Source organism: Xylocopa sonorina, chromosome 8, assembly GCF_050948175.1.
Source record: "Xylocopa sonorina isolate GNS202 chromosome 8, iyXylSono1_principal, whole genome shotgun sequence".
Taxonomy (NCBI): domain Eukaryota; kingdom Metazoa; phylum Arthropoda; class Insecta; order Hymenoptera; family Apidae; genus Xylocopa; species Xylocopa sonorina.
The window spans coordinates 8,797,781-8,820,047 of NC_135200.1; the positions used below are offsets into that span (position 1 = coordinate 8,797,781).

At 33.5% G+C, this 22,267-nt stretch overlaps 4 protein-coding genes across 9 annotated transcripts; 2 read left to right on the forward strand and 2 right to left on the reverse strand.

Moving 5' to 3' along the window:
• Positions 1–270: 270 nt before the first annotated feature.
• Nos (Nitric oxide synthase) lies at positions 271–6,502 on the reverse strand. Its single transcript, XM_076898758.1, has 25 exons — positions 6,287–6,502; positions 5,608–5,744; positions 5,354–5,516; positions 5,089–5,180; positions 4,888–5,029; positions 4,670–4,809; positions 4,415–4,589; positions 4,239–4,340; positions 3,964–4,158; positions 3,786–3,883; positions 3,569–3,713; positions 3,371–3,475; positions 3,236–3,303; positions 3,011–3,154; positions 2,777–2,951; positions 2,553–2,682; positions 2,408–2,486; positions 2,132–2,325; positions 1,877–2,046; positions 1,584–1,794; positions 1,413–1,500; positions 1,137–1,261; positions 926–1,071; positions 653–844; positions 271–578 (listed from the first exon to the last, which is right to left on the reverse strand). Exons 1-25 carry the CDS (start codon positions 6,392–6,394, stop codon positions 471–473), a joined length of 3,432 nt encoding a protein of 1,143 aa, XP_076754873.1. The 5' UTR covers positions 6,395–6,502; the 3' UTR covers positions 271–470.
• Positions 6,503–6,827: 325 nt separating this feature from the next.
• On the forward strand, positions 6,828–10,658 carry LOC143426390 (uncharacterized). Its single transcript, XM_076899828.1, has 17 exons — positions 6,828–6,903; positions 6,997–7,119; positions 7,169–7,185; positions 7,282–7,363; positions 7,435–7,568; positions 7,645–7,800; positions 7,936–8,099; positions 8,277–8,449; positions 8,536–8,596; positions 8,665–8,791; positions 8,974–9,116; positions 9,188–9,299; positions 9,374–9,655; positions 9,719–10,168; positions 10,238–10,291; positions 10,363–10,461; positions 10,539–10,658. The coding sequence occupies exons 1-17, from the start codon at positions 6,828–6,830 to the stop codon at positions 10,656–10,658; spliced, it is 2,373 nt and encodes a 790-aa protein (XP_076755943.1).
• A 53-nt stretch (positions 10,659–10,711) lies between these two features.
• Gk1 (Glycerol kinase 1) lies at positions 10,712–14,004 on the reverse strand. Of its 3 annotated transcripts, none has more exons than XM_076899024.1 (10): positions 13,807–14,004; positions 13,135–13,393; positions 12,799–13,022; positions 12,500–12,706; positions 12,293–12,403; positions 11,956–12,209; positions 11,660–11,865; positions 11,434–11,565; positions 11,259–11,351; positions 10,712–10,925 (listed from the first exon to the last, which is right to left on the reverse strand). In XM_076899024.1, exons 1-9 carry the CDS (start codon positions 13,879–13,881, stop codon positions 11,266–11,268), a joined length of 1,554 nt encoding a protein of 517 aa, XP_076755139.1. In that variant the 5' UTR covers positions 13,882–14,004; the 3' UTR covers positions 10,712–10,925; positions 11,259–11,265. The 3 variants fall into 3 exon arrangements, with proteins under 3 accessions (XP_076755139.1, XP_076755141.1, XP_076755138.1); XM_076899026.1 differs by lacking the exon at positions 10,712–10,925 and adding an exon at positions 11,123–11,141; XM_076899023.1 differs by lacking the exon at positions 10,712–10,925 and having other exon boundaries at positions 11,211–11,351.
• Positions 14,005–14,765: 761 nt separating this feature from the next.
• Dp1 (satellite-binding protein 1 Dp1) lies at positions 14,766–21,904 on the forward strand. Of its 4 annotated transcripts, none has more exons than XM_076899526.1 (23): positions 14,766–14,813; positions 14,925–14,993; positions 15,893–16,095; positions 16,169–16,384; positions 16,454–16,660; positions 16,752–16,967; positions 17,179–17,362; positions 17,450–17,764; positions 17,882–17,991; positions 18,076–18,232; positions 18,559–18,734; positions 18,815–18,946; positions 19,023–19,169; positions 19,429–19,587; positions 19,679–19,813; positions 19,908–20,126; positions 20,208–20,343; positions 20,432–20,583; positions 20,655–20,783; positions 20,911–21,021; positions 21,093–21,290; positions 21,372–21,590; positions 21,683–21,904. In XM_076899526.1, exons 3-23 carry the CDS (start codon positions 15,934–15,936, stop codon positions 21,902–21,904), a joined length of 3,702 nt encoding a protein of 1,233 aa, XP_076755641.1. In that variant the 5' UTR covers positions 14,766–14,813; positions 14,925–14,993; positions 15,893–15,933. The 4 variants fall into 4 exon arrangements, with proteins under 4 accessions (XP_076755641.1, XP_076755639.1, XP_076755643.1 ...); XM_076899524.1 differs by having other exon boundaries at positions 14,800–14,825; XM_076899528.1 differs by lacking the exons at positions 14,766–14,813; positions 14,925–14,993 and adding an exon at positions 15,205–15,222.
• Positions 21,905–22,267: the final 363 nt, after the last annotated feature.

Below are 22,267 nucleotides of genomic sequence, written 5' to 3' on the forward strand. Positions count from 1 at the left end.
TGAACAATTTATTTCACATATACTCGTATATGAAAGTAAAACATTAATACGTTAAATCCCATGTAACGAATGCAATGGAACATATTCAGTATTTTATGTTACATGTTTCTTATATCTTTGCGATAATGCATTATTGCTAATACGAAACTGTTTGAAATGTTGATTAATTTTGTAGTGAGCAAAACGTTATTTGGATATGTACCTTTACTCTTATATTAAAGAGACACACTAATCCTGCTAATTATTAAATTCAAGTAATTCATAATATCTAACATTAGCATAAAAACTTGTGCATTGTAATCGACCATAAAATTATAGTAAATCATGCAGTCGTACGATATGTTGGAGAACAAGAGCGTTACAGTATTTTCTTATTCAATATTTGCACCAGGAATGCATGATATGCATAATTGAACATTATCTACAAATTCGTTTAAAATTTGTTCAGATTACATGTACATCACAATGATTTAAGGTTCCGCAGCCATTCTACTTCTCGCCGTTTCCCTCGATCGATTATGTACTTCTGCCGTTCTTAAAGTAATGCCAAATATGTCTTCGTGATAACGATTTTCATCCTAATAAACAGACCGTATATAAGTAACTTGAATTTAATACATATTTAGTAATAGGTAGTTACGACATGACTTACACGCAGTGATAGCATGTACGCTTCAACTTGTTTATCGGTCATTTCTCCATGCGTTTGTATGATATGTTTCAACGTTTGGTAGACATCTTCCGCCATCGTACAATCACCACATACGTAAAAATGACCTCCCTCGTACATTAACATATCGTAAATTTGTCGGGCTTCTGCTTGAATCAAATCTTGTACGTATGTCTATCAAAAATAATGTAAACAATAATATCTTAAAAAGTAATCTTGTAAATTACTTTTAAAAAACATCTCTATAATTACAACCTTTTTCAATCCAGGTTCTCGAGAAAGAGCTAAGAAAACCTTATCTAGAACGGCAATCTTTACCATTTCTTCTTTTTCTTGTCGATATAGATCTAAGTTTCTTACTCGACAACCAAAGAATAACCAGACTTTTCCGTACTCGAGATCTATAAATTATTTGTTATGTATAGTTTTTTCAGTTAGAATTATAATATCAAACAACTTGTAGTACCTGGTTCACGCTTTATTTGTGCGAGGCGATGGTGCCAAAAACCACGAAAGGGTGCGATTCCGGTCCCAGGACCAACAAGTATCATTGGTGGTTTAGATTCGATTGGCATATAAAAGTTAGGTGCACTAGATGAAAAAAATATATCATATTTTGTGAATAATGAAATAGTAATTGCAAGTCTTGATGAAAGACCGAGTGATGTTAGATGATGAGAAATTATGCTGCAATTCATGTTAATACTCATAAAGAAGAAGTTATTGTTAAAAATAGACTTACCTACGTACAAATACATACAGAGGTTCTCCATCTGATATCTCACGTAGGTAGTTGGAACAGACTCCATAATGAACTGGTCCTGATCCTCCTGATATTCGTTTTTTTACAAATTATTTCATTTGTAAAAAATAATTTAAAAGGTCGTAAAAATGCGCGTGTAAAATGGAATACCTTGTGTTTTATATTGTACAATAGCAACAGTAAGATGTATTTCTCCTTGATGTACATCAGGAGAAGAGGAGATACTATAAAATCTCGGTTGCAAAGGAGTTAAATGGAGCACTAATAACGGTGCGAAAGGTTTTACAGATGGAAACTCATTTAGTACTTCCAGCAAATTTGGAAATTTCCAGTGTCTCCAATCCTCGTACGCTGCTGGATCCTTATAACAAAGGAAGTAATTATTTTTTACATATTAAATAATAACATTTTTGAATAAAAGATCAAATGTTGTGAACAATTACAGAAGCCAAAAGGTTGAGTTGGGTTTGTTCGTTTGGATTTGTAGCAATTGACGCAAAGTATCTGAGAAGATTCGGTGAGGGTGGTGTCGTAATATCCAGAAATCTTGTTAATAACATTCTCAAAGAATTAGGCAAATATCTATCATGTGCCATCCATGTTTTGACAATACCTATACAATGCAATAGTAAAAAAATTTTTGTTGTCTTTGAATAATAATCATTTAACATTTCTAATACATTAATACCAATGCCGACCGTTTGGAGTATGAGATTGCTTCTGCATTTGTAATTCGATTGGTACATCTGGGTCAAAAGGAGTTTGTACTCGTTGCAAAATTCCTTCTACCAGTTCCGGTCTGTTACAAGCGAAAACTCCCAAATGATCACCTGGTTTGTACGATATTTCCATACCTGCTATATCATCGAGTTCCAAAAGTAATGTAGTTCCACTGTAAAAAGGAAGGGTACAAAGTCGAGCATATTTATTACAGAATTATAAAATTACTATTTGGGTTTTTAATATATACTCACCTTAATAAATCGCCACTTAAATTCGTTTTTCGAAACATGTTACAAGTAGTCACGTTTCTGTTGTGACATTTGCTTAACGCTGAAATATTACGATTACAAAAGTATAAAATGAAATAATAGCGTAAAAAATTATCGACTGATGTACCTTTTCCGATTGGTTGAGGTTCAGCTTCTACGAAACGAACAGTTGCTACTGATAATGCTTCTGAACCTAAAGATAAAGCTACTTCAAGTAAAGTATCATCATCATCTAAGCAAAAGGTCTCACATGCGACCTGGAACAATAATAAGAAATATCTACTTAAAATACAATTGACTTATACTTGAATTCTTTTACACGAGGTAAATACATATAAATGAAACTCGTACAGCAAAGGTATCAGCTGCCCACTTCCGAAAAGCCTGTTCCTGTCCACACATTTCATCTCCTTGTGCCAATTTTAACAATCTTTCTCCACCTAGTTCGCCTAACAAGTTATCTACATAGCGACCAAATGCACAAAAGTTTGGATACGCAGATGATCCCAATGCGAAAACAGCAAATCTAAAAAAGAATCGTAGATTTCGTTTCAAATTTCTGGCATGCCATTAAGTGGTGCCTACCTGACGTTACTCAGGGGGCCAAAAGTGTCTTCCGTTTGAGAATCCGTAGTAGAACCACGAAGAGAATCCAGTCTATCCAATTTCTTTGATTTACTTACTTCTGTTTGACTGTTTGCTTTAATGAACGATTTCGAAGTTGCTAAACTATGATTGCGACATAAATAACAATTTAATTTATAAATTTTGTCATATTATAATTCATCATAACAGCGTTTAAAAGAATACCTAATCTTATTGCCGCTATTAATATACGTCTCGTTCATTTTCATCGCATATAAATTTTGTGCGAAAGCCTGGAGAGTAAAATATATATAAAATCATTACACTTCTTAATTAGTAGGAGCATAAAGATAAATTTACTTCGCCATTTTCTGGAGGATCACCGTTCCCGAAAGTAGATGTTATGACCAACAATAAAGCTTCATGTTCTATATTGCTGATGTCATAGTCCGACATGGAGAGCACCTAAAATCAAGTATCTTAGAAACTCCCGTCTTCAAAATAAATTAAAGAATTAAAACTAAATCTTGTGTGATATTTCAGTTAAAAAGTGAATACCTGGGAATGGAAAGCGTGTCCTAGTAATTCGCCAAGTTTCTCAGCGTACATTTGCGATGTGCCAGTCTCTGTAGCGAATAAGACTGTAGCTTTTATTCTTCGGGACAAAGCTCTTCCGAATAACTTGGATGTGAATTTTACTGCTCTGAAGTGTATTCGTAAAACTGATTGATTTACAAATTTAATTCCTTCGTTTCATACTTTGATGATGATTTACCTTGCGATTTGCTTGAAATGGAATTTTCTTCTAGGTTTCTTGGATGTTGCTCTCTTATCCCGACCTTTCTTCCACACATGTGTTTTCCAAGCAGGATCCTACAATTATATAAAAAGGAAAAGATGGGAAATATGTAGCAGATATGTAATAAATGATAACTGTTTGACTTAATGAAAACCTGTGCATCATACGATGGCTTCAAATGATATAGAGCCATTTCCTGATGGAACACGGGTGTAGCTGATCCTGATATCGGTGGAACGATCCACAGCCAATCGGCCGGACAGCCATTTCTCAATCGCATTTCATTTTCGTAATGCTTCATGAAAGATTCTGAAGCGGTATGGTGATCCACGATTGTCACGTTTTTCATCTAAAGAAATATAAATTAATTTTTTTCTAAACTTTGATGGTAAATTTTATAGTCAAATATACTATGTGTGCCATATATACTTGGAAGCTATGCAGCACAGCAAGATTAGTTTCTATCATAGCTTTGTCTTTCCATAATGAAGTAGAAGTTCTCGTATCTAGTCCCATATGTGTTGCAACTGTCTGTAAATAAAATTCGTATGTTTGTCACGTCTTAGTTAGAAAATTTGAAACATTGAAATTGTATGAGAGTGAACCTCTAGTAAATTGTATCGTTGGACGTCGCACAGATCTCTCGCTCCAATTTCGGTGCTCATATACCAACCATTAAACGGTGCGGCCGTAAACTCTAAACCTCCGCAATCGAAAACCATTCCAGACACGGCAGGAACCGCGAACCATTTTAATTCTAACTTTTCAAACCAATCGTATCTGTGACAAACAAGTCGGAGTAAATAAAAAAGAATACTTTCATGCAACTTCATCGATACACTCGTTGCAAAAATACATACGTTGGGTGTGTAAGGGGTACTTCGAGTACCAGTTCGCATGGAATGTCGAAATAATCAGGATCGTGGCCATTCGCTGATAGTACCAGTGGCAATATATCGAAACGAGTACGTGCGCCCTTCCATCCTAGTTTTATGCATAGCTGTGAAAAAGAACAGGTCATGTAATCATCTTTAACTGAAGTTACAAAGATACAAACGTTTACTAATAATCGTTTCACCTCTGTGAACTCAACGTTCGCAGGATCACCAATTATAGTACCATCCGGATTCTTGTAACCTGCATAACTTATCAGTTGCTGATTCCATACTCTATAATCGTGTTTTCCGTCTGTACGCTGTGGAAATATTGTGATTGCAGACCTAAAAATGCAGCAAATAATTAACAATAATATCGAATAGAATATTTTCAATTTAATTACCTGATGTTTCCTTTATTCGTGCTGTACTTAATATGATTGCACAAAGCTTCGAACATGCCACTGGTTGTCGTGACATAACGGCAATCAAATACCTACAATAGATTACTGTAAATGTATAGTAAATTTATGACTACTTTTTTAATTATTTATTGTTATACATATGTTCTTTAAGTGATTAAATTGTATAAATTTTTGCTGACTATAATATTGCTTATTTTTCAGATGTTCAAGAAAATTTGTTGAGTTCGTATGTATTTGTGCGTACTTGTAATTTAGACCACTGAATACGGCCGATACACCTCGCGGCATTGCGCCATGCTAACTTTGCTCCGAAAACTAACTCCGTTTCAGTCAGCTGATAAGTACCAGTAACAATGACTTCTCTTTGTACGCATTCCCAACGAGATCGATGTGCCTCGCTATTTAATCTATTTTTTTTTTTTTACAGACATTATCAGTTAATAATTTTTACCTTACATGTATGTGTATACATATATGCATACATTAAACGCATTATACCTTCTTATAGAAGAAAAGTATTGCTCAAGGAAATCTTTCGCGTGCACCAAGATCTCTTCTTTTGAACGGGGCTCTGTTCCATGGTTCGGTAGCTGCATGACGCTACCGAGGCACACTTGACCAGAGCACAATGTTTTCTAAAAATGCAACAAGATAAAAAATAAATACAAGTTAGCTATTTCTATAAAATTATTTAGTTAAATTGTCGTTAAATCCGTGTGGGTGTATTTGCTATAAGTAACAGAAAAAAAGAGCATTTTGATCGATACGTAAGTAGCTACGTGAGATTTGAATCGTACCATCGCTATTACTATTTTGATCAAAACATTTGGACGATCGTCCACACAAATCAATTAAAAAATCTATTACAACGTTCTTTTCATTCTCCGCGATTAATTCTAAAGATAGTTTTCTATTGTCGAAGCAACGTATTATCCCTGGTCCAGAGCAACTAGTGGGTCACCGAATCCTCGTATTTCGGTATTATTGACTCGTTCCGTTGCAAAACTCGCCCACACTCGCTGTTCCATTCAAACTCTTGTATTACTCGCTGTCGTGCAATCTGAACGTACAAAGCGTACTAACGAACGATAAAAATAAATGAGCAAATAGGACAGAAATTGGAAAGGAAAAAAAGGGAAACGTATCCATTTTTCGAATCCTTTCCCGTGATACATACCTCGGCATTTCTGGCGTGCAGGGAATCAAACGCTTCGGTCTTGTAGATGAGATTTCTCAGTTTCGTCGGTTTCCTCTGGCAGGCACCTGTCGTTTCGTGTTCCTTCATCTTAAACGACGTGTGGCTCTTCTTCTGCTTAACGGGACGTGCTCTCGGGTCCTACCAGCCACCGCTATGTATGTTGGGCTACCGCGGCACGTACACTGGCTAATTTTCTTTCGCGAGCATCCCTGCGATAAGGGAGGGATATCTGACCCCTTCCAGTGCCCCAGACTCCGTGAACGAGATGTCACATGCGCCATGGAGACGCGCCATTGATTTACCGCGCCGATACACATTTTACGCTGCATTTCTCGCGCATCGTAACTTTTTCTCTCGACGTATGCAGGCATCGCACGTTCCTCTGTAATCAATGCAAAGTTGATGGACAATATTGATGAAACATTTTCGTGATTCGCAGGGATCTTGGCGATAGGGATACGTATGGGGATGTTTCGAGCCGTAGAAACATCGTTAACGAGACGCTGCAAGAACCATAAAGATGCGCGATCGGTTTAGCGCGCCATCGAGAATGGTTTGCCGATCAGCATCTTGGCCTCCTAAACATTTTATCGACGGTAACGCTGTTCGTTTGACGACTAAATGATTGAAGTACGGCAATTATGAAAATAGAAATAGGAGGAACGAATTTTGTTGGAGATTTAATCTAGGTTTCCGCGTATTTTTCTCGCGGTTGTTATACGGACGGTTGTACTTTGCATATTTATCTATGAGATTTGTAAAGCTTGTGTTTACTTACGTAGTAGAGTTTGAAGTTAGTCGGCTCATGCAAGGTCACCTTAAGTGTCACGTTTCTTTGTGTTAATCTTCTATTAAATATAGGTACAATTCTAGTTTATGTATAATTATGATGAATAATACATTAAATACATCTTACATTATTATTGAACGCGATATTTGTTCTGATCTAGTTGTAGCTGAAATAAAGAAGAAAGATGCAACAAGAGGACGATTACAGATCTCAATTTACGTCTTGCAACGTAACTCCGCAAAAAGTGCAAAGAACGCCTCGAATTGGTGGTAAGCTTGAACATGATTTCCATTTGAATTCAGAAACAGTGTTAAATAATCTTGTAATTGTTCTATAGGATCATCCAGTAAGAAAGATGTAATGCCGCAGGATATGAAATGTAAACTTCACTCCACTCCGTGCAATAGTCCGAATAAATGCATTAAAAATCCTCAGAGTAGCGGTAATATAAAGAAATTGCATAAATCGCAAGTAATTTAGACATCGATAATTAAAACAAGCATTGAAATGTTTCACCGTAGAATCTAAAAGAGACCCGAAACCGCAGTCAGAAAGTAATAAACGCAGGAATGAATCGTCGCACGCTGAGAGCTTCGAAAAAATGCGAAAGATTTCTTCGAGTGGAAACTTCATCAATACTTTAATAGGGCAATGGTCCAAGCGTATGGGAACCCAGGCAGCAACACTGTCCCAATCAACAGGGGTATTACTTCCCATAATTTTTATTTTGTAAATAAAAATATCAAGTGAAATATCTTCGTTGATTAAATATTGAACATTGAGAGCGATCAATTTTTTCGAATAAAGTCTGATTGTTGAATAAGTATTAAATACATAGGCGCAAGAAAGTCCAATGGTGGAAGAAATAAAACAGATACGTCTTCAAGAGGAACAGAAAGTACGAATGTTGCAAAAGAAATTACAGGTTGCCGAGGAAACCATTTCGTCACTCTCTTCATCTTATGAAGCCGAAGTGCGAACTAAGGAAGAGATTTTGCAACAGTAAAATTTTCGCTATGAATCATACTTAAGATAATCCTTTATTAAATAGTTGTAGGCGATATATTTTAATGGACTTTTTGTTGTACGATATTGTAGTTTCATTTTTAACTGTAGAACAGAATTGAATAATACGTATAGAAATCATTAACGTATCCTGCATGAGTTGATTTTATTTAGGTTGAACGGTGACTGGGAATCGATTACCAAGTATTATTATGAAATATCAGAGAGTTTAAAAGGGTTTCAGCAGCATAAAGATAATCTAACGAAAATGTTTAATGACATTATTACTATGCAAGAGGTAACAGTGAAGAAGCTGCAAGAAGAATTAAACATTGTCAAGTTAAAAGGTATGTATTTTACTACCTAAATCTCGCATAAATAAAAAATGCATACATATGTCTTCTTTTTGTAAAATAATGTATTTTTAATATAGACGAGGAACACAAATCTATTGTTAGAGCAATGGAAAACCAGGCAATAAATCAAGAAAAAAGGTACTTAAGAAATTATTTATATAATGATAAGTGATAAGAAAAAAGTGTACATTTAATTTTCGTGATAGAATACAAGAAATAGTGGCTGCTGAGGCTGAATTGAAGAAAGAATTGGAAGATGTGAAAAATAAAATTTTTCTAGAGAAGAATGATATACATAATGCTTATGCAGAAGAAAAGTTAGAATTAATGAAGGTTTAAAAACGCAGTTTTGAATATCTTAGTTATTTTTTTCCTTAATCTGTCTTCCTTACATAAAAAGACGTGTACAATCTTACTTTTTCTGAAACGAGGCAAATATTTTGCTTACGTTATCGCTACATGATATCATCCTTAAGTACAATAAACTTGTTAAACATTGCAAGCGATGATTTCAGAAACAAGAAAACCTCGCGTCAACGAATCAAAAATTACAAGAACAGTTACAAAATATTATGGAAGAGAAACAAAAAATCACCACTACATTGGCTAATAAAAATGATACAATCGAAAACCTACAAACGGAGATTGTTTCATGCAAGTGAGCATTTGTAAAAATAAATTTATTTCAGTATTTGAAATTAATTTATTAACTTATTGATCTCATAACAGAAATAAAATGGAAACTCTATTATGCCAGAATGCTGAAATAAGTGCAAAATACGAGAAATTGGTCGATAAACAAAAGGAAATACTAAAAGAATCACAATCGAAAGGGGAAGAAGTAAATCTATACAATAAATTTTATTTCCTTCATTTATCTCTTCTATATAATAAATTAATTTTATATTTTAATAGATTGATAGATTGCGAGAAAATTTAAATGCAAGATTAATAGTAGAATCTGGTTTAGCGAGCGATGTTAATACGATTCAGAACAAATACAATAACTTGCACACTAATTTGGCGAAGGCAAACAATAAATTAAAGGAAGTTGAAATTCTTAATTTAAATCTTGAGAAATCTCTAAAAACTGAGAAATTTAACAGCGAACAAAAAGTAATGGAATTAAATACAAAAATTACATTATTAGAACAAGAGAAAGAACGAGTGTTTGCAGAAAAAAATTCAAAAATACAGGTACAATTTTATAAAGTAATTGCTATGAATAGTAACTTATATAAATTTATTTATGTCACGTAGGATCTCGAAAATTATTGTAAATTATTAGAGGAGAAACATAAAACAGAGATAAGCTCGTTAAAAAAAAAGTTCAATGATAAAAAAGCAGAATTAAAAACAAATTTATCTCCGGAAAACTTTGCATTCGTAAAATTGAACGAAACAGTATTAAGCAAAGTGAATAAGGAAAATCAAAATAGAGAAACGAATTATTACAATGATGGTGAAAAAGATTTTGCTAGACTAAAAAAGAATTTAAAAGAATTTAATGCAATATCATCATTTGTGGATTCTAATTTAATACAAACAACTAAGAAAATAGGAAGTCAAACGCAAACGAATCAAATTCACAAAGCGACAGAGCAACAACAATTTCAAAACCAAGAGGAATTAAAGAAAAATTTATCTACGGATTCGTCACTAAATATATTTGACTTTACTACTACAGAGATTAATGATGAACTGCAAAATGTAATTTGTACATATAACACGTTAATTTTCCCACGTAAATAGAAAATTAACGATTCTTTTAAATTGCAGATATCAAGGCAGCAGGATAAAGATATTCAGTACAATTTCAGTTCATCGGCAAAGGTTACAAAGTTCATCACACAACAGTACTAACTTTAACAATACAAAATGATAAATTAATATTATCTTTGCAGGATTTATGTGACGTGAACAATTATTCTCAACCTGCTCAAGATAAAAATATTACAGAATCTATTGTACAAACAGAACAAAACAAAAACAAAAAAAAAGAGGTATAATTAAAATAAATAATTTTTTTTTCATGTATTTTACACATTATTAAGAAAATTAAAATTGTTATTGCACACAGAGCAAAAAGGAATCAACACCAAAGAAAAAAATATTTAAAACTCGCAACTCTGGAGTACAGAAATGTACACTTGCAAAAAGTACTCCATACGGATTTTCTGGTAAGCTTTCAAAGAAATAAAGTGTTACGAAAATATTATCGTTATATAAAATGATTAAAAAACGTATGATTTCAAATTTCAAAAATATTTTTATATTTATTTAATATATATCTTCTTAATATTATAATTTTTCATTGATTTAGTTAATTTGCGTTATTTATTACTAATTAATTTATGAATAATTAATTATCTTATTGTGGAAATTACATATTTAGTTTTGAATACCTGCGTGACACGCAGCAACAAATTATAATGAATAAGACCTTCTGACAAGAATTAATAGACACCTATAACATTACATAGTTAACACATTCACCGATAAAACGTAACTTGCACAATATAGAGGAATATACATTATTCCTATATCATGCATACTTATATATATGGAAAAATGTATATATAATATTAGGCCTTCTGTTTCTACAGTTTCGAAATAGTTACTTTGAAATATTGTGGAACAAACAATTTGAAAACTTTACATATGGTGCTATATGCACACATTCCTATTTAAAGATAAACTTGATATGGATTTACTTTTTAATATACATTTTTTCAATGAAAATATACTTGGATTTGTAACTGTTCTCCTTTTTATTTGTAATCCAAGGTGTACACTTTACTTTTAATTTAATTATCCATTAAAGCAGAGGCACAATCCCATTTCATAGACCTTTCAACAGCCATCTTCCATTTAGAATACCTTAAATCTCTTTCTAAAATGTAAACATACAAGATTGTTACTACATTAATTTTGTTATTCTTTGTACATTATTATATAATTCAGAAAAATCGTACCGTCTTCTCCAATAGTCGGTGAAAACTTCGTAGCTTCCAATGCATTTACATCAGTCACGTCAATAATACCCGCTCCAACACCTGCTAATATAGCCGCTCCTAATGCTGTTGTCTCTACCATATTGAGTCTCACTATTTATTTGAATCATTAAAGGAACATTATTGAAGATTGATGAAAAAAAGTATATGTTATAAAAAAGGAAATGTAAATAAGAATTTATCATACCAACACTGATTCCTGTTAAATCAGCTTGTAATTGCATGAGTAAATCATTTACAGTCATTCCACCGTCAACTTGTAAGGTTGTTAATTTCGTTCCAGAATCTTTAACCATTGCTTCCAAAATATCTCTTGTTTGAAAGCAAACAGCCTCTAATGCTGCTCGAACGATATGATCTTGTTGGGTGTCCTCGGTGATACCACAAATTACTCTAAAAAAGTATACTCAATATGTACTATACTTATATTATCAAAAAACTGCTGTTTCAATCTTTGAAACATTGTCACTACAATTTATTCACCCTCGCGCATCTTGTTGCCAGTATGGTGCATATAAACCAGAGAATGCAGGTACAAAATACACATCTCCAGAACTTCGTACTCGTTCAGCCATTTCTTGGCATTGTGTAATATTATTAAACAGTTCCATATTATCACGTAACCATGTAAGAGCTGCACCAGCTACAGCTACTGAACCCTCTAACGCGTAAACTGCAGGAGCTTTACCCATCTTATATGCAACAGTTGTTATAAGACCTTGAGTTGAATCTACTTTCTAAAATAATTAAACTGTGTTTTGTAAGTGTGTATTCTGTAAGTTTTTATAATATGCTATGGTGGACAGAAGAGAAAACGCACAACACTTCCAGTATTGCAGAGTAAGAAGCAACCAGTTCCATAAGTAGCCTTTGCCTCTCCAGGTTTCAAGCACAATTGACCAAGAAGTGCTCCTTGTTGATCACCAACGCACTTACATACAACAAACGATATGTTAATTAAAAATTAATCATTTTTTAAAGATCGTACATATAAATTTTTGAGTGTAATGTATATTTAAACATTTACCCCTGATATAGGTACTCCAGCAAGAACCTGGGGATTTAAAACCGTCCCATACATCTCAGCACTAGAACGTATTTCAGGTAGTATATGTTGTGGAACTCCAAAGAATCGACACAACAAAGGATCCCATTTTAGTGTTTCAATATTCATTAACATAGTACGAGATGCATTTGAAACATCAGTTACATGTAACTGTCCTTTAGTTAGGTTCTGTATAAAACAAATACAACAATAAATTGCAATTACAGTAACGAGTAATAAATATATGGAGACACAAAAAAAAAAAGAACAAACTGATGTACCCAAATAAGCCAAGTGTCAATTGTTCCAAAAGCACAGGTCTTTTCCTCTACAGCATGCTTAACTCGTGGTATATTGTCAATTAGCCAACGTATTTTGAGAGCACTAAAATATGGTGACATTGGAAGACCACAAAGTGGCTTCAAATAATTTTTATTTCTTGTCTTGTTGGGTACGCTATCTAGTATGTCTTCCAAAGTTGTAGTTGTTCGCATGTCTAGCCATACTATAAACATCAGTATTAATTTCATTCCGATCATCTTATGCTTCTAAGCACTCTATGTATAAGCGAATACCAATAATGCAATAGTATTTAAATAATAAGCTATATACATTACCAATTGCATTATGCAATGGTTCTCCTGTATTTTTATCCCACATCAAAGTAGTTTCTCGTTGATTGGTGATTCCAATTGCTTTTATGTCTGATGTACTGATGCCAATGGCTTTCAGTTTCTCCATTGTCTTTTTGATGCATTCTATAACTGCCTGCAAAATTTCTTTTGGATCCTGTTCCACCCATCCTTCTTGCGGATACTTCTGTTTAATTTCAATTTGATGCGATGCTATTACTTTACTGTGTAATACATCAAATACCTAAAACAAACAAACCACATCATATTTCTACTTTACACATAATTATTTCCACTACAATTTTATATATAAATACCTTGTTACATTGAACTTAGTGGAACAAAATTGCATATTCATTTGTTAAAATCATGAATGAAAATTTAATGAGATAGTAGTTTAAGTATTGCGTGAAGTTAATTTACAAATTCACTAAAAAAAAGTGCAAGATATTTTACATAACATATTGTTTTAAAGTTTTACATTTTATTCTATTCTGTGTGTAGCTACGGTATGTACGAGGTACCGTAAACATAACAATCAAGAAATGGCCAAACGATGGTCTATGTTGGGGGTTCAAGTTTCATTCAGTAATCTCGGTCAGTCGTTCGATATTTTCGTTGTTCAAATTAAAACATGAACGGACGAAGTTTACTTACTAAGAATCTAGCGCTACTTGTCCCCTCATCAATTGCTCCTATGAATGGTCCCGAGCGATTGATACTTTCAGGCATGCTTTTTTGTTTCACTCAGGCCACAGTATATATTCAGAAAAACATTTAACTGTATTCTATAGATGACCTATACTTAACCTTTGCCTTATCTTGTTATATAATGATGCACATCGAATATAAAATTTGATTACAAAAAAGTACATACAGTGACCTGTATACCTTTTTTTAAGTATTCATTATCGGATATTGAATTTTCCATGAAATGCTTGATTCCAATTGTTCGTACGTAACATTGAAGTACTGTATATAAATAATCAATAAAAAATCAATTAGTTTATTATTTTAATGATTTTTTTGCATATGTATACGCGACCTATAGGTCTGATTTAAGAATATGTCTACTGAACGCGAAAAGGAATAAGTAAAACAATATTAGTTCCACGTGGCATATTTATTTTTATTTATTCCTGTGTCAATGTAATATATAATTTACATATAAATATCAGTAAATGTTACATCTAATTTAACTAAACTATTTATGAAAAATTACGAGCATCCATACAATTCTTTCTCGTAAAATTGAAATAACGAACAACATTAGTAAAACGACATTGACCTAATATTCGTACTTCTCAGAAGGAAGTTTGTGTGTGCGTTTTATTTTTAATTTTATAACAGAAAATAATTGGAATGAAAACGGTACAATTTTATTTTCGATTAATATAAATATTATGCATATGCACGAAGATATGTTGCTTTTTGTAAAATCTGAGGGACCAACGATCTGATGCATTTGGAATATTCGTGGTATTTACGGGAAAAAATTTGGGTATAGATTTTTTTTATTAGTACATATGCATACAGTTGATGCAATCTCGCTAGTGTTCTTTGCATTCGAAGGTTTGCAACGAAAATGCTGTTTGAACATCTCTGTATTATAGTGACTTTCTGCGATCGAGCCAGTAGTTATCTCATTTCACTTTGCGTTACCGGTAAGGAAAGACGTACGTTTGTGAGAGAGTAGTGGATAAATTATTCGATGATAATTGAATTAGATTAGTGCCGATCAGTGTCTAATATTTGTGAATTTCCGAATGTTTCAGGCAAATCACTATTAAACTGGCTTCGTAATACACGTTTATTACTTGGCCGGATTTCTTTATTACGGTAGAGTAAGTATTATTTCGTGATATGTCGTGACTGTCCATACGAATCTCTCTTTCCGTCTTTCTCTGTCTTTCTCTCTCTCTCTTTCTCTCCCTCTCTCTCTCTCTCTCTCTCTCTCTTTCTCTCTCAATCTCTCTCTCTCTCAATCTCTTTCCGTACACTTATGTCTTCCTCACTCTGGATATAACGGCACCAGCCTTCGATCACCAGTTTCTTATTTCGATACAGAAATATGTGAGCACAATTTTTGATCTGTACAACGTGCATGCATTCATTTTGGAAGAGGTTAGCGATCTTGTGACGTGTCAAGTGAATACTTCATTCCATATGGTGGTCACTAGCTCAACCACTTCGTGGTCATTGACATGTTGGCATTTAACTTGAATCTGTTTTACTGTTTCCCGTTCGATCGTAATAATCGTAACGAATTCGCATCGTTGCCTGACGCTTACAATTGCATGCGCCAGGTAGAAGATTATTGATCAGGAATTTATGTAAAAAGGGCATACATTAAAGAGAATTTTACAGATATCCATAACGTGCCCCGAATTCCCATGAAAATTTCTTGCCTTTCGGGTTTATCACTTACAATCAATTTCGTTCGCGTTCGCGTTTTTTACCATCTTTCCACATCGTCGAACGATTAATCTCGATTGGTAAAATAATAATTATGAAATGGAACGTATTGCATATGTACGATGATTTTGTTTAAAATATAGCAATTAAAATATAATATAGCTATAAATAATTATTAAGTTCCATAATAAATGCGACAATAAAGTAAATTATGTAATTTTTTTCTTGAACTATGAAGTACTGTGTATATTTCAGACTAAAGGATTAGAATGCTATTTAATGAATTATTTGCGCTGTCTTGAAGTTTCCACGTAATGTTTTGTTATAGTGCTACTGTAAGGACTTGGCACGAAACAGGACAACCCCATCATGCAGCAGCAGTCAGTAATGGAAGAGGGAACGGCCTATGAGCCACCTACCTATGATGAGACATTCCCAGTTCTTCCCGAGTCAGCCAGTTCAAGTTCTGGAAAATTAAATATTTTCTCTATAAATAATAATTTACAACTTGGACGTATAACTATAACACAGGTATACATCATTAAATTTCAGACATCATTAAATTCTTTTCCATATTTCATTTCTGTGGTTTCATTGCACTTAGATGTTTCGTGTACCTGGAGAAGAGCGCAAATTTGATCACAGCGACAAATTTGGAGAACGCGAATCCATACGTACATGTAAAACAATAATGAAAGAGACTAATACTATCATTGAAATAGCAACATCGAAAGATCAATCTCTAACATTCCTAATAACTGGTAAACAAAATCAAGTGTTGGAAGCCAAGCGTCGAATTTTAACAACATTTCAGACTCAGGTTCGGTGTTAGAATTAAATTAAGATTGTGTTCTATGAATACTATAAAATTTTCACTTTGTTATTGTAGGCAAGTAAACAAATTAGCATTCCTAAGGACCATCATCGTTGGATACTTGGAAAACAGGGACAGCGTCTAAAGGATCTAGAAAAGACAACTGCAACAAAAATAAATGTTCCATCTGTGCAAGATCAGTCAGATACAATAACGATTACAGGAACTAAAGAAGGAATAGAAAAAGCTGAGCATGAAATCAGAGTAATTTCAGATGAACAGGTTAGTATATAGATAAATAAGTAGATGTAACATATTTTAATAAAATTAGGCTGTATTGGAAAAGTAATACTGCCTCCTTTGTTCTTGTTAGTCAAGAAAAGCATTTGAAAGAATATCTGTGCCAAAAATATATCATCCCTTCATACATGGTGCACACAATGAAAATCTTAATGCCATGATGGCAGAAACTGGTGCTCGCATTAATATTCCACCTGCTTCTGTCCAAGAAGATGAAATTACCATAGCTGGTGAAAAAGAAGGTGTTCTAGCAGCCAAGCAAAAGATTGAAGCCATTTACAGAGACATGGTATGAGAGATTGAAAAAGTTGTTGCAGCATAAGTATTATAATAACACATATCGACGTAGGTCGTTTAATGTTGAACTCAAGATCAACTGAATCGTTTCATATCTATGTTCGAATCCTTTTGAAGCTTCCAACATCGATTTAGTGCGATTTAATCTGTCTTGAATTCATCATTAATGTGAATCATCAATTAAACTGAAATTTTTGGTTCAGGAGAAAAGATGTACCACAGTGTCAGTTGAAGTTCCGAAATCTCAGCACAAATATGTCATTGGGCCGCGTGGTAGTACAATAGCAGAAATATTGCAAGTAACTGGAGTGAGTGTGGAAATGCCTGCACTAGATTCTCCAACAGGTACTATTACTCTTCGCGGGCCTCAAGAAAAGCTTGGTCAAGGTAATTTTTATTCTCTAATAATTCTTGAAACAACTCACGATATTGTATCTACAGACTACAATAATGTTCGTCAATTTAATATTACAGCATTAAATAAAGTGTATGAAAAAGCGAATAGTGTTCGCACAGCCGTGGTAAAAGCACCTGTTTGGATTCACAAGTATATAATAGGAAGAAAAGGGGTTAATATTAAACGCATCACTCAAGAAATGCCAAAAGTAAATGTGGAGTTTACTGGTAAAGAAGATAAAATCAAGATCGAAGGTCCTCCCGAGGAAGTAGAGAAAGCACAAAATGAACTTCAATTAATGGCTAGTGATCTTATATCTAAGCTCACCTTTACAGAATTAAATGTTGATCCTAGATTTTACAAGCATATAATAGGGAAGAATGGTTGTAATGGTAAGATTTATAATAACAGAACATAACTATTACATTAATCATTTGATTATGTTGCCACATATTAAAATATTTATCATTTTGTTTGTTCTTTTTTTTTTTTTATTAACACACATACAGTAAATCGCGTAAAAGAAGGTACAGGTGTTGTAATTAATATTTCTGAGAATGATGGTAGCAACGTAATACGTATCGAAGGAAACCTCGCTGGAGTGCTCAAAGCTCAAACGGTTTGTAATATTAATCCTTCTACGTGTTACCAGTAGTGTGCAATTAAAACTTTACGTGTTTTAACGTTTTAACTTATATTATAGGAATTAGTAGAAATGGTGAGAAAATTGGAAAATGAAAAAGAAAAAGATGTGATAATAGATCATCGTTATTATCCTAGTATTATCGGAAATAAAGGGGATAATATTAAAGAGATTAGAGATAAGTTTAATCAAGTACAGATTACTATTCCTGGTCCAGGTATGTAACGTGATATATGCATCTAATAACTAGAACTCGGATTTATGCCAGATATAAAGATTCGAAAGACCTCGTCCCTTGTTGGCACTTAGCCAATAAGAGCTCAGTGTGCATTTTTAGAGTACAGGTCATATTGTTACTTTGCATTGTACTATTTTCTTATTTCTGAAACTACATATGAAAAATATATATAAAAATCTATAATTTCGAAAATTAATTTAAAAATTATGATATAATACTAAATTATAATTATGACGAAAGTGATATAGATAAAAATGTAGGAAAGTTAACAAAAAATATTTAAAAAATTGTTTTTATATTTACAGGAGAAAAGGGAGATATAGTGAAAATTAGAGGGCCCAAAGAGGATGTAGATAAGTGCCATAAGTATTTAATGAAACTAGTAAAAGAACTAAATGAGAATAATTATGTCTTAGAAGTACCAATTTTCAAACAGTTCCATAAGTTTGTCATTGGTAAAGGTGGAGTCAACATTCGTAAGGTTTGTATCAAATTAAATACCAGATAATTCAATTATTTTAAAGCAAACCATAAATATAATAATAAAAATGTGCAACTTAGATTAGAGAAGACACACAGACTAAAATAGATTTACCAGCTGAAGGCGAAAAAAGTGATGTTATAACTATCACGGGTAAAAAAGAAAATGTAGAGAAAGCTAAAGAAATGATTCAAAAGATACAAAATGAATTGGTAATATTTATATTATTATGAAAATATAAAATCATTCGTTCATTATGGTTTCTATTAATCGAATCTTTTGTATTAGGCGAATATTGTTACGGATGAAATAGTAATTCCATCAAAGTTCTACAATTCTCTTATTGGTATTGGTGGAAAATTAATTCATTCTATTATGGAAGATTGTGGTGGCGTTACGATTAAATTCCCCACGGCAGAAAGTGGAAGCGATAAGGTAAATATGTTAATTTAAAAGTGTTACAGTTAAAAAACTTGTGGCGGCCTTTCGACACTCGCCACTAGAGGGACAGCACCGTTTACACTTTCCTGAAAGTACCCGATGACCCATCCTTTCCAGTATATAGAAGTTCTGACCTGTCCCTAATATCCCAGCGTCTAAGGCAGGGCCTGCTAGGTACCCTTACTCTTCTATTCGATAGCAAACCGAAGCAACGCCGCTTCAAACTAATATAAACATTGTTGTATGTATATAGGTGACTATTAGAGGGCCAAAGGAAGATGTTGAAAAGGCGAAACAGCAGTTGTGTGATCTTACAAACGAGAAGCAGTTGTCCAGTTATTCAGCTGAAGTACGTGCCAAAGTACAACATCACAAATTCCTTATTGGAAAGAATGGTGCCAACATTAAGAAGGTCTGTACATAAATCGTCTAATGATACATATTATACTGTATAATTGTAATTTAATTATGCATTAATTATCACTACTTTTCATTTGTCTTAGATAAGAGAATCCACAGGTGCACGTATCATATTCCCAACGGAAATAGATCAAGATAAAGAAGTAATTACTATTATAGGCAAGAAAGAGGCTGTTGAAAAAGCTAAAGCTGAACTAGAAGCTACAATCAGCGAAATTGTGAGATTCTTTTACTGTTTTCAATTATATTAACACCAAGTTTGTTCTCTTATACTATTATATTTGTTTTTTTTATGCTACATTTGATATATAGGATAATATTTGCGAAGGTGAAATTCGCATTGACCCGAAACATCACAGACATTTTGTGGCACGAAGGGGTGGCGTATTGCATCGTATTGCTGATGAGTGTGGTGGTGTACAAATTTCATTCCCCAGAGCAGGCGTCGATAGCGATCGAGTGATTTTGAAGGGATCGCATGAATGTATAGAAACGGCGAAACAGAGAATGCGAGAAATTGTACAAGAATTGGTAAATTTTTATTTTTATTCCCCATTCGTTTATCGTTGTGATCATCTTTCGTACAAATCATATGTACGCGTTATTTCTTAGGAATCAATGGTAACGGAAGAGTGCATCATACCTCAGAAGCATCATCGTACAGTAATGGGAGCAAAGGGGCGTAAAGTACAGATGATTACGTCCGAGTATGATGTACAAATTAAATTTCCCGATCGAGACACTTATGGTCAGTATATTATTGATTGTACTTATACTTTTTTCGTAAAAAATAAATAATAACTGTTAAATTTTTCTTTCGTATGCTTTCATTTTAGATGAACAGCGTGTAACGGAACAGATGAACGGCGAGAACGGAGAAGTTGCTGAAACCGTTCCAGCCTGTGATATTATTCGTATTACGGGACAACCAGAGAATGTAGCAGCTGCCAAGCAAGCGCTGCTTGATCTTGTTCCAATTACGATAGAGGTTAGTACTCCTACCAAAGACTTTAATACTTGACAATCATATACTTATGTGACTTATAAAATCGTTTTTAGGTTGAAGTGCCGTTTGATCTACATCGTTCTATAATAGGTCAAAAAGGCCGTGATGTGCGAGAGTTAATGAATACATATGATGTTCATATCATGTTATCTCCAGCTGAAGAAAAACTTGATTACATTAAGGTATATAACATTTAACATTGACGAATACTTAAAAATATGTTATGTATTTGTAATAGAATTAAAATTGCCCCTACATTTATTAAGTAAATTAATATATTTCACTTTTTCTTTGTCTCTTTCTTTTAAGATTTCTGGAACACCATCGTGTGTTGAAAATGCAAAACAAGCTATACTCGATAAATGTAAAGCTTTGGAAGCTGAACGACAAGACAGGGCTTTGAAATCGTACGAGTTGAAGGTTAGTTTGCGTGTTTGTAAATCGAGGCTATACTCAAATTTAGAAACATAACTTATTGTGTTTTATTTTAGATTGAGGTTGATCCAGAGTATCATCCAAAGATAATTGGGCGAAAGGGAGCCGTGATTAATAAAATACGTAGCGACCATGATGTTCAAATTAACTTTCCTCGTAAAGGTGATCCTGAAGAACATATCATTACAATCACTGGTTATGAGAAGAATGCCTGTAGCGCACGAGATGATATTATGAAAATTGTTAACGAATTAGTAAGTTTATTATCTTTTTATGTTATTATTAATATGTTTCGCTTTATTTATTTTTTTCTTAACTTTCTTTGTGTAATCTAGAATGGTTTGACGAAAGAAGAAGTACATATAAACGCTGCTGTACATTCACGATTAATTGGTACGAAAGGTAGAAATATACGTAAAATAATGGACGAATTTCAAGTGGATATTAAATTTCCAAGAAAAACCGATCCTGATCCCAATATCGTAACAATTGTGGGTACAGAAGAAAATGTAGCAGATGCGAAGGATCGTCTATTGAATTTAGAAGAAGAATATGTACGTGTATCGTAATATAAACTGTTTACAAATGTTAAGATACAACATTTCTTTAATTCACTTCTTTTTTAAATGTCTCTTTTTAATTTCAGATTCAAGATGTCTTAGAAAACGAGTATCGCGAAAATTTACGTTCACCTCAACGCGACGAAAGAAATTCTGGCAATTCTGGCTTCGTAGTGAAAGGAGGACCTTGGGAACAGCAACAACAAAGTGCTCCAAATACCGCCAGCGTTGAAGAGTTTCCTCAATTCGCTGGATATTCTCACGTGCCAGTGACCAATCCCGATGGTCCTTGGGGCGTGAAACGTTAATACTTAAATAGAATAAAAATCGATGAAAAAGTATAAGGTAACAATATTATGATAACTTTCCTCTGACAAACGATACAAAAGGGTACACACATTAGTGCTAGGTGGTTCCCTGTTCCATTACTGATGTTGCTGCATACGACCTGGCCACTCTATTGGACTCTGATACTGGTTTACTATACAAACGTTTGACGATGGTGTTTATATTTACAGTTCATATACTAATTACCTATGTATCTGTAACTGTAACGCATGATTTTACGTTGATTGCCATGTTAGTAATATTCACACATACAGTCAGACGCAAATTACGCGTAATTTCATTCGTAAAAAAGGGAGAATTTGATTTTCTCGATAACTTTTATT

What these genes read in the sequence shown, in the direction of transcription:
- Dp1 (XM_076899526.1), top strand. Translation starts at nt 15,934, where the DNA reads ATGCAGCAGCAGTCAGTAATGGAAGAGGGAACGGCCTATGAGCCACCT. An exon ending in GATTACTATTCCTGGTCCAG is followed by an intron (nt 18,233 to 18,558) that starts GTATGTAACGTG and finishes TTATATTTACAG; the next exon opens with GAGAAAAGGGAGATATAGTG. An exon ending in AAGCTACAATCAGCGAAATT is followed by an intron (nt 19,814 to 19,907) that starts GTGAGATTCTTT and finishes TTTGATATATAG; the next exon opens with GATAATATTTGCGAAGGTGA.
- Nos (XM_076898758.1), bottom strand. Translation starts at nt 6,394, where the DNA reads ATGAAGGAACACGAAACGACAGGTGCCTGCCAGAGGAAACCGACGAAA. An exon ending in ACGAATAAAGGAAACATCAG is followed by an intron (nt 5,030 to 5,088) that starts GTAATTAAATTG and finishes CTGCATTTTTAG; the next exon opens with GTCTGCAATCACAATATTTC. An exon ending in ATCCTCCAGAAAATGGCGAA is followed by an intron (nt 3,304 to 3,370) that starts GTAAATTTATCT and finishes TTTACTCTCCAG; the next exon opens with GCTTTCGCACAAAATTTATA.
- Gk1 (XM_076899024.1), bottom strand. Translation starts at nt 13,881, where the DNA reads ATGCCTGAAAGTATCAATCGCTCGGGACCATTCATAGGAGCAATTGAT. An exon ending in CTGGAGTACCTATATCAGGG is followed by an intron (nt 12,404 to 12,499) that starts GTAAATGTTTAA and finishes GTTGTATGTAAG; the next exon opens with TGCGTTGGTGATCAACAAGG. An exon ending in ACCGACTATTGGAGAAGACG is followed by an intron (nt 11,352 to 11,433) that starts GTACGATTTTTC and finishes TTTACATTTTAG; the next exon opens with AAAGAGATTTAAGGTATTCT.
- LOC143426390 (XM_076899828.1), top strand. Translation starts at nt 6,828, where the DNA reads ATGCGCGATCGGTTTAGCGCGCCATCGAGAATGGTTTGCCGATCAGCA. An exon ending in ACGGAGATTGTTTCATGCAA is followed by an intron (nt 9,117 to 9,187) that starts GTGAGCATTTGT and finishes ATCTCATAACAG; the next exon opens with AAATAAAATGGAAACTCTAT. An exon ending in AAAAAAATTCAAAAATACAG is followed by an intron (nt 9,656 to 9,718) that starts GTACAATTTTAT and finishes TATGTCACGTAG; the next exon opens with GATCTCGAAAATTATTGTAA.